We start from the raw sequence: 12,519 nt of genomic DNA on the forward strand, positions 1-12,519 counted from the left end.
ACGGCTTTTCTACATTGAGAAACCTCCGATGCAACCGAGCACGTCCACCGCGAGGGCGGGTCGGCGGCTCTCCAGGCGAGATGCAATCGTCCCATATCGTCTTTCTAGACCCTTAAAATTAGGAGATTTCTCACCGAGCAGTGCCGAACCCGTTCCCCGTTACCGTTACCAATATGCCTTGGAATTATTTGGTCTAACTTTAAGAAGAAGGTCTTTTGTATTGGCCAACACTTGGGCTGCATTGCAACCATGTGCGTTAACTGTTAGGCTACTATAACTTCGGACAATACTGGGAATATTTACAGGTTTCACCTCGTATGAGAGTCTCCTTTGCTATCGATCAAGGCATGCTTTCCTGACGGGGTTATGATAGACCGGGTAAAGGCCGCGCTGAACCCCACGCGGTTTCGTCCTCTTCGACTGCCAATACGCTGGAAACGGTCGGAACTGTGTAGACGCTGAATCGCAATGCCTAGTATTTTGATGTGTTCTCTCCCAAAGGCGACAAGTCTACCACCTCAATCAAGGGAATTTCGAACACCCACAGACCTACATCGACGCTACGTCTTCTCATTTGCGTGTCGTTGTCTTAACGTAGGCCTTGGGCCTGTTCAGCTTTTCCTTGGGCGAGGTGCTACTCAACCACTACTTTGAACGAAACTCCCTTGAGCAAGCCAGTGCGATGGGCTGGACCTACAACACTCCCGATGATATCGCCAACGAGGGGCCGCAAATTACTGCAATCGCAATCGTTTTCACAGCAGTGTCACTGTTGGTTCTGACCCTTCGTTTCTACGTGCGCGGCTGCATAACCAAAGCCATTGGAGCCGGTAAGTACCATGGCACAGAGGTTTCTCTCGTCACATGGCTAATGCATTTATCATTGCTAGATGACTGGATACTAGTTGTGACTTGGGTGAGCAACTCGACTCTCTGCTGTAGCTGTGGGACTGACAATTGCGCAGATAGCATCTTGCGGTTTCGCCGTTGTGACTATCGTTCGTACGTTAGCTGCACAGTTTCTGTGACATCAAGACTGACGGCGCAACACCAGAAACGAAATGGGGACTTGGACTCAAGCACCTGAAGGATATGCCGGATGAAAATCTCTTCAACTTTGGACTTGTAAGTCTCACCCACACAACTGAACGCATTCCGATCCTGACCGGACTAGATACAGTACATGGGTGCACCATTGTAAGACAATAATCGCGAAACGACCACTATACACCTGTCTGACATTCGCCATAGCTACATCACCAGTATACTGGGCTTCAAACTCAGTCTGCTGCTGACCTATCTACGAATCATGCCAAAGGGCGCGTCGCGCAACGCTACCATCACCGTAATAGTCGCATGCATACTCTTTCACCTCTGCTTCCTGGTCGTGCAAACGAACCTCTGCCAGCCGGCCGCGAAACAATGGGACCCTTCCATCACCTGGGGCCAGTGCCTGCCAGCCGTCCCCTTCTACACCAGCATGGCATCTTTGACCATTGTCTTCGACATTGTAGTGTAAGTATCTCTTCCGCAAGCGCCAGCAAAAGCTTACTTCAACAGCATGTTCCTACCCTTCCCCGTCCTCCTCAAGAGCCACATCCAAAAGCGCAAGAAAGTCGCCCTGTTGTGTCTACTAGCTCTAGGCACATTCATCACGATCATCCAAGTCCTACGCATCCGAACGGTTCGAAACCTCGCCAACTATCTCGACTCTAGCAGTCTCATTATGTGGTCGACTGTTGAGAACAACTTGGGTATCATCGTCGCATCGGTGCCGACGCTAGCACCCCTCTTCAAGTCGTTTGTTGAGAAGACACAAAAGAGCTCATATGGGAACTCGGCAACAAGATCGAAGTCTTTGTACGCCCTGAAGTCGAGGCGCAGTACCAGGCAAGGTTCTATTCCGCTTGGGAGCGGAGTCCATCAAGCGACGCATGTGTCTGGGCCTTTTGAGAGAGGAAGTGAGGAATTCATAATGGGCGATGTCGCTGCTATAACAAAGAGAACCGAGGTAACTGTTTCTTCTCGTGTCCGGGAAGATTTGAGCGGGCCAAATAGTTAGTCACTGTCTTCGCATTTGGTTCAATATCGTACTGGTGCAACGTAGCAAAGCTCGCTTCTACAATTGGTTAATCTACCAGGAACAATCCATGCATATCTGCGTCGTGTTTAGTTAGGTCCTCTCGAAAAGAGAAGTATCGTTAACACAAGAGCTGAATAGTGATAGTGGTAGCGTACCCGCAACAAGCGAATCAATCCATGGATCCTACAATTATCGCTTACTATAACGCAGTTGATTGGGTACGCCACCTAGTCCGAGCACAGATCATAGCGAATGCGAGTGTATATGTCCCATGGTACTGCGATGACGCAGAGCGAAACGAGCCACTTACAACTTCCGCAACATCGACGACCCAGACGAAAAGATACTCTCACCCATGAGAGAAACCGCAAGTATAATATACTGCCGAATGTATATATATACCTCACTCCAGTCTTCACAAGGCTTCACTCAATTCTTTACCCAACATGCAATACACAAACACACACCCATCCATGGCCGACATCAAAGCCCCGTCAGACCACGCCATAATTGTCGATCGAGAATGCTACTGGGATTGCTTCCCAGAAGAGGACGCAGAAACACAAGAGTTCTACAGACAATCAATAGAACATTGCGGTCCCGACCGACACCGTGAGCCCGGAAGATACTTCCCAGTTATCCGAGTCCCGGCAAGCCAACTATTGCAGCCTCTCTCAGTCAGATCTGTATACGAGCATTGGTGTGAAACCGGTAAGATTGCGACAATACAACCAGGTTATACCGAAAGAAATCTTGACACCAAAACGATGCTGGCCGCCTATCGATTCGGCCTTGAAATGAGCCGCGCGCGGTGCGTCGACTTTCGCGACGCCATCATGGATGCACTAGCTGAGAATTTCGACGCGCAAACAGGCTCTGATGTAGGCTTCTTTCATGGCGTCTTCAAAGCGGTGGAGAACGTGCCTAATTCCAACCTGGAACGCCTTCTCGCCTTTCATATCGCGCTGAGCACGGATCCCGGATGCTTCAACTCCATCTTGGCCAGAACAAACAAGCAATTTTTGCACCACGTCCACGAACAGATAAAGACATTCCCCAAAGGAGTGCGCTACTACGATATCTGGGACGACTTCATGCTCAACAACCGCTGCAAATTTCATGAGCATCCGACCGGAAGATGCTGGAGGCCGGCAGAATCGGGGCCCGAAGTCGCGCCACCGGAACATCCAGAGGCGGTGGCAAGGCGGGCACGGATGTGGAAAGCAAAGGAGGTTGAAGAGGTGGATCTTGGGGACATTGACTGGTTTAGGCTCTAGGGCTAGCCAGGTTAATGCATCAAAATCTCTTCAATCTTTTCCTGACTTGGATCATAGCCAACTACAAGGGGTTCTCATGTTGCAAGGAGGAGTATAATACAATAGCGCCGAGGTTCTCACAGTTATTCTGCCTAGGCGAATGCTTTACAGAAATCTCCACGTATTCCTCAAGCCTGCTTATGCACTTTCTTTTTTCGCACTTTCGCTGTAACGTAGGCGCCTGGGTACTTGTCACGGAGGCAGGTTTTGGACGTGTGTAAGCCAGCAAAATGAGACATCGCAAACATTACGGACAGGCAGATTGAATCAGGTGATGAATCTCGCGCAAGGCAGAGGATAGTTCAGTGTAAGCTGGAAAAGATAGCATAATGGGTATGTAGGCGCAAAGATCTCGGTCAGGCCGGAATAGTGATGAAAGCTGCAGAACAAACGTAAATCGTGGCGTGTCGATGCAGTCAGAATACCGCGCTGGATATTTGAATGGCGAAGTGGGAAAAGCGCCGCTATTACAAACATACGGTCGTTACAAGGGCATAATTGGAGGTGTCGGGCATATCGGTACAACGCCTCTACTAGCAGTCACAGCTGCGTATCCTTCCTTGATCTAACAAAGTCAGTAATTGTCATGCGATAGCTTGGTCTCTCCTCATACCAAATCGAAATGGGTGGTGGTCCGGAAAGCGCCACCATTCGTCTCAGGCCCATCACACCAATAGAGGCGTCTCAACCACGCGTGAAGACGCGGGTAGTCTGAACGTATCATCTTCAGGTTGCATCTGAAGAAGGGGTAGTACGCCACGTCGAAGCGAATCAGCGTTGTGTATAGTCGAACGTCGGCCTCGGTGATATGTTGTCCGAAAAGGTATGGGTAGTGCTTGGGCTGTGAGAGGTGCTCCTCAAGACGATCCAGTGACTGAAAGAGCTTGCTGACATGTTCGTCGTAGGATGCCTGCGATGTCGCGAAGCCAACCTTGTACACGCCGTTGTTTACCGTGTCGAATACCCATGAGAGAAATGAATCCATCTCTTTCCGGATATGCGGGGGTCGCAAGGCAGCCACTCCCTTGTTGACCTCGCGACGCTCTGGAGGAAGAAAAGTGTCGAAGGCGTCGAACAGCATGCGGATGATGTCCGCGCTTTCGTTGTTGACCGCGGTACCTAAATGCTGTCAGATTACGAGCTATTGTTTTAATATCCGGATATATTTACCATGGTGTTGATCCCACAGCAAAGGGATGGTGATTCTCCCGTTGTAGCTTGGATCTGCCTTCAGATAGATCTCTTTCAGACATCTCGCGCCAGACACAGGGTCTCGCTTGGGCCCGCTACGCCCGGAGAAGAACCAGCCATGCGATGCATCCCTCGCATCGACCTCGACTACGTCTATAACATCCTCCAGCCCTTTCAAAGCGTGTACGATGGCGGTTCGGTGTGCCCACGGACAGACGTGGTTGATGTACAGCACGTATCGGCCCTTTTCGACAGGGAAGCGTTCGGAGGGAATGGTATGGCGGAACTGCGAATGCATATGGTTCCACTGCCCGTTGGCATCAACAGTGTAGCGAGGTATTAGCTATGCAGAGAGGTCAGTAAGCGTGGAGTGAGCACGCCCAGGAGAAGTCTGGAGAAAAAATGCCTAATCAAACCTTCGAAACCATCATAGCCGGTGGCTTTACGACTGCCTCGCTGAAGCTACGCAAATTAACTCCGAGTACATCTTGTCCGCAGAGACAATGCCATAGCGCTGTTTTAAGGGAACCAGCTTTTTCCATTGTAACCTGGTGATTACAAAACAGTAGGAGGCGGGCAAGGGCGACTCTGATTAGTATAGCACACCGTACGCGAGCGGCAGCTTCTTCGGGTTGGCGAGCTGCCAAGTGATTACCGAAGCGCATCAGGCGCTCCGACAAGCCTTGTGGCGATGGTGTTACAGATGGTCGATGGTTTTTGTCAAATATCAGAATGGCTTCATTGCGATGCGGTCGACGAGGGCATGTGAAGGTTGAGCTCGTGCCATGCATCCCGCCGATCAGCCGAGGCCTGCTTAAGCGATGGTTTAGCTTCAATGCGGCGCACGCGATCCCTCTGTCTTCCTCAACCACCCAACCTGCGTCGCACAGCGTGCAGCTGTACTTCCTTTTTGTGATGTCTATTACATATCCCGATGACACCGACGCCTGCGATGGGTAGAGCTGCCGCTGGTGTAGCGAACATGATTGGCATCGTATTTATGCGACAGCAGGAGATGGAATCGCGGAATCTCGGCCGTTCAGTCATCACGCTCCTCCACAACAATCTCTCAGAGCGCGCGCGAGATGCGATTGGCTACCACGTTTCATAAAAGCACCGCTATACGAAGTACGCGTTGTTCACATCCCCCGAGCATACCCGTCGGAAGGAAGCGGTCGCACCACTGTTAGCTTGTATACGTCAGTACAAAGACTAGCCTCCTAGCACTGCCTGTGCTTAATGGACGTCGTTTGGAAGCGCGACACCTCAGCTGGATTCGCGAAAGGCCTTGAACGCAACGCGTTCGAGAGCATCACATACATGGCATGGGGCTGAAGGACGCGTCGATTCTCTACCGTCGCATCCTCTATACAATTGCCAAGAGAAACGTCACCAGTCATCGTGCGAGCTGAGCTTCTCAGACTCGGCCTATAGAGCAATCTGCGGCTCTTCGGAAGGACACAGTTGACCGCCATCGCAGCAGGTCCGAATCGCAACGTTGAGCAGGACATGCACACGTCTCTGCACGATGACAGTGAAGTCAGGCTAGACTGCTGTTCCTCGCTGCTGCGTTAATGGAACAGTACGTGGTTCGGGCTCATACATAACCCTTGACATGGAGGTTCACCTTCTTTCGCGAGAACTTCATTCCCTCTCTTTGCTCTAGGCCTTTGATGCTTCTGACGTGCAGTCCGTGCAAACTTGGCCAGAGTCCCGATTCTTTCGCAAATGACGATCAGAGAACCTGACCGCTGGTCTGAGTGCTGATCTTTTGCTAAGATCTGGATTTCCAGCGGCTATATTGAGCAACTAACGAAACGCTTGCCGCGGCTCAACTCATCACCAGGTTATTTACCGAAGTATCATCCGAGACTCTTGGTCCCCACTAACATGCATTCGATTTCCCCAGATTTTCTCCTCAATCAGTATTTTGCCAATCAACCATTAATCTACTTCGGTCTCCTTGGCGGTCTTCCCCATGTATTTGAGTATGGTCAATGGGTCAGATCGACGACGATGCGGCAAACCTGACAGAATGGACCTTGCGCGAAGAACGAGCATTGTTCATACGCAAATGCCGCTAGATCCCCATATATAAGATGGGCGTATGAAAAGTGCTGTCGCTGATGTAGTGACCACGATCCCCTGACCGAACCTGGCCTCGCTGCCGATATGCTGAATTCTGCCCTTCTCTCGCTGTTTGGCCTTGTGCCCAGCGTTCTCAATGTCGCTTTGGCACAGACATTCACGCCCGCACCTGGAAACTTCCCAGCCAAGGGTGATGGTGACTTCGCAGGCGGTATCTTCTCGATATCCCTGTCCGAGCTACCCAAATATACCGGCGCTGGTGGAACCGGCCCTGAGTCCCCCCAAGGAAATGGCGCGAAGACGTCTGGCTCGGGACCCTACCCAGCGCAAATGTTGACCGACTCTACACTACCGAGACACACCATCTTCGCACCCAAGACCCCTCCGACTGGCAACCTCAGTCTTCCTTTCATCGCATGGGGTAACGGCGGATGCGGCCTCAACGCCGGTATCTACGAGCGGCTGTTGGTAGAAATCGCCAGCTATGGATACGTTATCGCTGCAGACGGCACCCCCGATGGCTCTGGATTCCAGGCTGGTCAGCAGTCCAAAGTACAAGATATGCGCGACTCTCTTGACTGGGCATTCGCCGGCAAAGCGAAGAAATACGGAAACGTCGACTTGACCAAAGTCACGACAGCGGGCCATAGCTGTGGAGGTCTCGAGTCCATGTCGACCGCGTATCACGATGACAGAGTCAAGAGAATCATGCTCTTCAACATTGCTATCTTCCAGGATGACAGGAGGTACCTACTCAAAGAGCTCAAGGTGCCTATGGTGTACTTGATTGGAGGACCGAAAGATATGGGGTACAATACCGTGAGTCTATCTTGGAGACCAGACAGATCTCGGTGTCGATCAATGCTAACTCTTGACAGTCGGCGAAGGATTACGCTCTCCTAAACACGGGCACTCCAAAGTTGAGGGCCAACCTCGATACTGGCCACGACGGCACCTTTGCAGCTACGAATGGTGGAAAACAGGGCAAAGCGGCTGTCGCGTACCTGGAATGGCAGTGGAGGGGCAATGCGACTGCTCGAGCATATCTGCTGGATGGAGGTCTGGAGAAGGACAATTGGGTCGAGGAGCACGCGAACTGGTCTTGAGATGCAGTTGTTATTGGCGTGACAGACGGATCATAGTGACAGAACTCGCTGTGTACACATGCTAGGCGAAAGAGACCTGTGCGCAAAGAGAGTGAAACCACGTTGAAGCATCAGCATTGTACCGGTGAAGAATCCTGTGGTGGCGCGTTCTTCGAGCTGTGGTGCGATGCCTAGGCGGAGGCTGTGAGCTGCAAAGCTGAACGAACACGAGGTCAGGTGTCCAGACAAGGCACATTCATTGATCAACAAATGCGCAAGCGTTAATATAAATATGTGAAATGCAGAACATACACGCAAGGGATAACGCAGTTCGAGTCTGAGTGCATGCACAAGAGTCGCCCAGAGCCCACGTCATCGCCCTCACCCGTAGCAACCAGCGACCAACGCCAACGCCAAACGGTTCAACCAGGCACGCCCATCCCTAGCCCTTAAACCGCCTAACTCAGTCGGTACCCGTTCTCGCCCTCTATTAATATCCACCAGCGCCGCTACAGTGTGGTTGCCGGGTTAGGCACAAACCCTGCAGAAGCGAAGAAGCGGGCTGCGCGGCGGGGACGCGACTGGGCAGTTTGGCAGGCTTGCGGGATCCACCAAGCAGTGAGGCTGAGACTCGAACCGTGTCTGACATCGACGCTGCGCCCTTCCATTGTTGTCCGAGGCGACTACGACATTCTTTTGCGGCTCGGTTTTCGCATCTCCTCACGCACACAATTCCAGGACGTTGTTTGTTGTTTGGCAATTTGCGTGACGCAGAGAGCAGACTCGGTAGGACCGGAGGCTACCCGTATTGACGTATCCGCTGTCTGTTTACCCTCACCCTTCTGCCCTTTCCGCGCCCTTCCACGCATACTACGACTTTGAGATCGCGGCAATAGACACATCCACACAAGATGCGGATACCGCAGTCGTATATCCAGAAGTGCAAGGTGGTGGCACATGTCTTCCAGGCCATCTTCGTCTTCATAGCCGCGTGTCTTACCATCGCTGTTATGACCAAGGATGGCCCCGTTGAGGGACCTACAAAGTATTTCTTTGCTATGGTAAGTTGCACTCTGTTCTTCCTTTACAGCATCGTCTTCAGGACGCTGTCTCACGTCAACATGGACATGGCTGACAAAAGGTTGCTCGCAGTGCTTCGTCTCAATACCCGCCATAATCTACCTCACAATGGTACCCATGTGGTCGCGCGCCCAACGCTTCGCCTCCGCCTACGCCTTCCTTGCCGTCGACGCTTTATACACAATCCTATGGTTCGCAGCCTTCATCTCGGTGGCCATGTGGAACGCCCACGGTATCAAAGAGGGAGCCAAGAAGGAGAAGATTGCAGATGACGACCGCAACTGCACAACATTCTTATACGGAGATGAGGCCAAGTGCAAGGTCAGCAAGGCCGCTGTAGGCGTCGGTGTCATGGTCTTGTAAGCACCCTTGCAGCCCAGATGTCAAACGAATAAGAACGTCTACTAACCCTCATGCAGCCTCTTCTTCGCCATCACAACCGGCGTATCAGGCTACTACCTCCACAAATACCTCCGCGAAGGCGTCATGCCCTACCAATCCTCATCAGAAAACACCCACTACGCCTCCGGCGACTCCGCCTACAACAACCCGAAAGACGCAGCCTGGTCGACAGAGATCGAAACCGCAAACGGCCGCGACTCCTCAGACTCGCTCGACCGCCGCACCGACCGCGGCGGAAACCAAGAAGAAGACGAATACGCGTTGCTGCACAGCACGGAAACGGATGAAGGGAGGCACCCAGGCCGGCCGCTGAGCTGGGGCGAAGATAGGAACGGAACATATGGCAGCGGTGGCAGGGGAGCTGTGCCTCCGTATGCAGAGTACAGAGACAGCAGTGCGAGTATAGCTGCCGGCGTGGACGCGTTGAGTCCGGGCGGATATGAGGAATTCAGAAGAGAGGCTGCTGCGGGGCCTCTTGGTAGCATGGGTATGGACAGAGCGCCCAGCCACAGCGGGAGTGGGTATAGCTTTAGTGGTGGACCGGAGCGGTTGAACTAGAGGTAGACTGTGGATAGGACAGCAACGTTGCATTGTTTCTGCATATGAGCGCTTCTTTTGCTTTCGAGCTGTTAGATCACCTTGCATTGGGATTGCGGTTGGGTTAGGCGTTGTCTCTTGAACTTGGTTCTTGCGTTGTCTGCGCTTTAGCGAATGCTTCTATATACGAATACTCATCTCTTCGCATAGCGCTCCACAACACATTAAGTCTCGATATCTGCTATGACACCGTCGTGAGTGTTGTGCTAGGCTCGAAGAGCCCGAGGTATTGCATTACCGCTTCGCGAAGCGTTGGACAAGTTCTAAATCGCGCTCGTGTTGCCCATTGATCGTATAGAACCAATACGCCTCTTGCTTCCTCCACCACCGGTTGGGTAGGTATGCTTCCCTGGCATCTTGTCAACAAACTTGCGCCCAAGTGCACATGCGATATGGATGATAAATGACTTACAGCATATAATACTCGTCCCGCTGGTACGGAAACTCCAAACTCGGCGGCCCGTGTTTCGCCAGAAACGCATCCGTCTCCTCCGCAGCCTCCGCCTCCGTCATTTCCACATGGACACGTTTATTCCCCCTGTTCTTCGAGTGCCGCCGTATAGCTCGCGTGGTGCTTTCCAGGTGCCTTTCTAGAATTGCAGCGTGCCATAGCGAGTTTTCTACCGCTTTGCGGGCTATACGTGCGTTGCGCGCTACGAGCTCTTGATTCCACTCTGGTGATTGCCCGCGCGGTATGATGGGGATCGGAGTTCCTGTGTCGAGGTGGTTCTGCCAGTGCGCAAAGTCTAGGACCAATCCCAGGTTATTCCACGTTAGGATGCAGGTCAGACATGTGCACAGCTGGTGTGGATCTGGCGATTGTATGTGTTGGTATGGACGGTTGTGTATGCTGAGTTGCTTTTGACGCGCGGGGTCAACCAGGAGGGTTTGTATGGGGGCGTCGACGTCGGCGAGGAGTCGGGGGGTTGGGAGGCATTTGATGAGGATGTTGTAGCGGCGCGCGATGATGGCGTCGCCAATGACGTTCGCGTTGGCCTCGACGATGCCGTGGAAGCGGCGGTTGACGAAGCTGAACTCGAGAACGTCGTGGGGACGGAGATATTTGAGCGTCTCGAGGATGAGCTCGGTTGGCAACTTTGTTATGTTCACGATGGCGTCGCGTTTCTGCTGTCTCGTCGCGTTCTTGCGCTTCATGCGCTCCGTCTTCTTGTTCTTGAGCGTAAGAGCAGCCGTCTTGTCCTCGAGTGGTTCGTCATCGTCGCTAACGGCATGTCGTGGCATAATGGGAGAGGAGACAGAAGTTCATCGGACAGTGACGGCACACATGTTGAAGCCGAACTGAGGGTTGCGGGGAAGTCGCCTTCAGCCAATCGGGTATAAGAAAAGTCCGCACAGTCTGGATGTAGCCTATTACGTAGCATTGTCTTCGCCACCAAATCACGCGACTGCTCACGACGATTTCACAATCGGCGTGAAGGAGAAATCTGATTGGTTAGTTCATGAGCACATCGGCCAAACTTCAGTATGGCGTCATGTATCATTTCTAAGCAGTGGAGCGTACATAAACACCTGCAGCATCAGCTCCTTCTGACTTCTCAACTAATAACCCCACTCAACCTGATCACGATAGAACCACGCTTATGAGCATTGCCACAAGACTTTCGACTTTCACAAGAGCAGCCCGAACCAGCTACAGCCACCCCTCTCCAAAACTACACCAGACAGCTTCCTACACCCCATACCTGGGAAGCCACGCGCAAACTCGTCTTCTCCGATCTGAAGCTCAAGCATACAAGATGACCACAGCAAGCTTCTCCCACATCGACACCGACTCCTATTCCGGAAAGCCTTGGGCCAAGGTAGACGGTCCCGGCACCAGTTTCTCGCACAAGTGGCACGAGCGATCCGTCCACAATCTACGAGGCCACGAACATGAATTCAACACCGACAACTCCGGCTTTGCCGTCTACCAATATCCCGCCAAAGAGAAAACCTTCACGGACGACGCAGCAGTGCGAGAAGGCTACTACGCCGAAGTCGAAACCTTACTACGCAACAAGCTGCCCGGCGTGAAAAAGGTCGTCATCTTCGACCACACGATCCGGAGACGAGACAAGAACTCTCCTCGGCAACCAGTCCAGCAAGTCCATGTAGACCAGACTGAAGCCGCCGCAGAAGCACGTGTACGCCGCCATCTCTCCCCCGAGGAAGCCGACGAATGGGTAAAAGGCCGCTACCAAATCATCAACGTATGGCGACCCATTGAGAATCCTGCTTCAGACCATCCCCTCGCCATGATAGACTGGAGAACAACATCAACATCCGACTTTGTTGCCACAAATCTCCTATACCCTAAGCGCGCCGACTCAATGGACGTCGACGACCGGGGTAAGGAAGTCCTTCCCGACCCAAACAACCATACTTCTACAGAGGGCTACGAGGTCAAGGGCGAAACTATGTCGGTGGCAGCGAACGACCAGCACAAGTTCTACTACCAGAAGGATATGACACCCGAAGAAGTTATTTTGCTCAAGTGCTATGATAGTTTTGGAGAGGGCATGTCTCACGGCAAGAAGGGTGTGGCTGTTAGAACACCGCACACTGCTTTTGCGGATCCGAATACGCCCGAGGATGCACCGGGTCGGCAGAGTATTGAGGTTAGATGTTTGGTGTTCTATGATTAGGGCAGCTGTGTCGAAATGAAGGCAATCTAGCT

The 12,519-nt window shown here is 52.4% G+C and overlaps 6 protein-coding genes across 6 annotated transcripts; 4 read left to right on the plus strand and 2 right to left on the minus strand.

Moving 5' to 3' along the window:
- Positions 1-682: 682 nt before the first annotated feature.
- Positions 683-2,062, plus strand: J4E93_007467 (uncharacterized protein; the record flags this gene model as incomplete). The annotated part of the gene is made up of 7 exons (XM_049345374.1): positions 683-830; positions 891-916; positions 966-1,002; positions 1,055-1,125; positions 1,175-1,197; positions 1,252-1,515; positions 1,561-2,062. 7 exons carry the CDS (start codon positions 683-685, stop codon positions 2,060-2,062), a joined length of 1,071 nt encoding a protein of 356 aa, XP_049197604.1.
- A 1,944-nt stretch (positions 2,063-4,006) lies between these two features.
- On the minus strand, positions 4,007-4,888 carry J4E93_007468 (uncharacterized protein; the record flags this gene model as incomplete). The annotated part of the gene is made up of 2 exons (XM_049345375.1): positions 4,007-4,518; positions 4,570-4,888. The coding sequence occupies 2 exons, from the start codon at positions 4,886-4,888 to the stop codon at positions 4,007-4,009; spliced, it is 831 nt and encodes a 276-aa protein (XP_049197605.1).
- Positions 4,889-6,762: 1,874 nt separating this feature from the next.
- Positions 6,763-7,784, plus strand: J4E93_007469 (uncharacterized protein; the record flags this gene model as incomplete). The annotated part of the gene is made up of 2 exons (XM_049345376.1): positions 6,763-7,497; positions 7,557-7,784. The coding sequence occupies 2 exons, from the start codon at positions 6,763-6,765 to the stop codon at positions 7,782-7,784; spliced, it is 963 nt and encodes a 320-aa protein (XP_049197606.1).
- Positions 7,785-8,674: 890 nt separating this feature from the next.
- Positions 8,675-9,803, plus strand: J4E93_007470 (uncharacterized protein; the record flags this gene model as incomplete). Its single annotated transcript, XM_049345377.1, has 3 exons — positions 8,675-8,824; positions 8,916-9,202; positions 9,263-9,803. The coding sequence occupies 3 exons, from the start codon at positions 8,675-8,677 to the stop codon at positions 9,801-9,803; spliced, it is 978 nt and encodes a 325-aa protein (XP_049197607.1).
- Positions 9,804-10,076: 273 nt separating this feature from the next.
- Positions 10,077-11,084, minus strand: J4E93_007471 (uncharacterized protein; the record flags this gene model as incomplete). The annotated part of the gene is made up of 2 exons (XM_049345378.1): positions 10,077-10,191; positions 10,255-11,084. The coding sequence occupies 2 exons, from the start codon at positions 11,082-11,084 to the stop codon at positions 10,077-10,079; spliced, it is 945 nt and encodes a 314-aa protein (XP_049197608.1).
- Positions 11,085-11,443: 359 nt separating this feature from the next.
- J4E93_007472 (uncharacterized protein) lies at positions 11,444-12,487 on the plus strand (the record flags this gene model as incomplete). The annotated part of the gene is made up of 1 exon (XM_049345379.1): positions 11,444-12,487. One exon carries the CDS (start codon positions 11,444-11,446, stop codon positions 12,485-12,487), a length of 1,044 nt encoding a protein of 347 aa, XP_049197609.1.
- Positions 12,488-12,519: the final 32 nt, after the last annotated feature.

This window comes from Alternaria ventricosa (assembly GCF_023758065.1).
Source record: "Alternaria ventricosa strain BMP 2768 chromosome Unknown scaffold_13, whole genome shotgun sequence".
NCBI classification, from domain to species: domain Eukaryota; kingdom Fungi; phylum Ascomycota; class Dothideomycetes; order Pleosporales; family Pleosporaceae; genus Alternaria; species Alternaria ventricosa.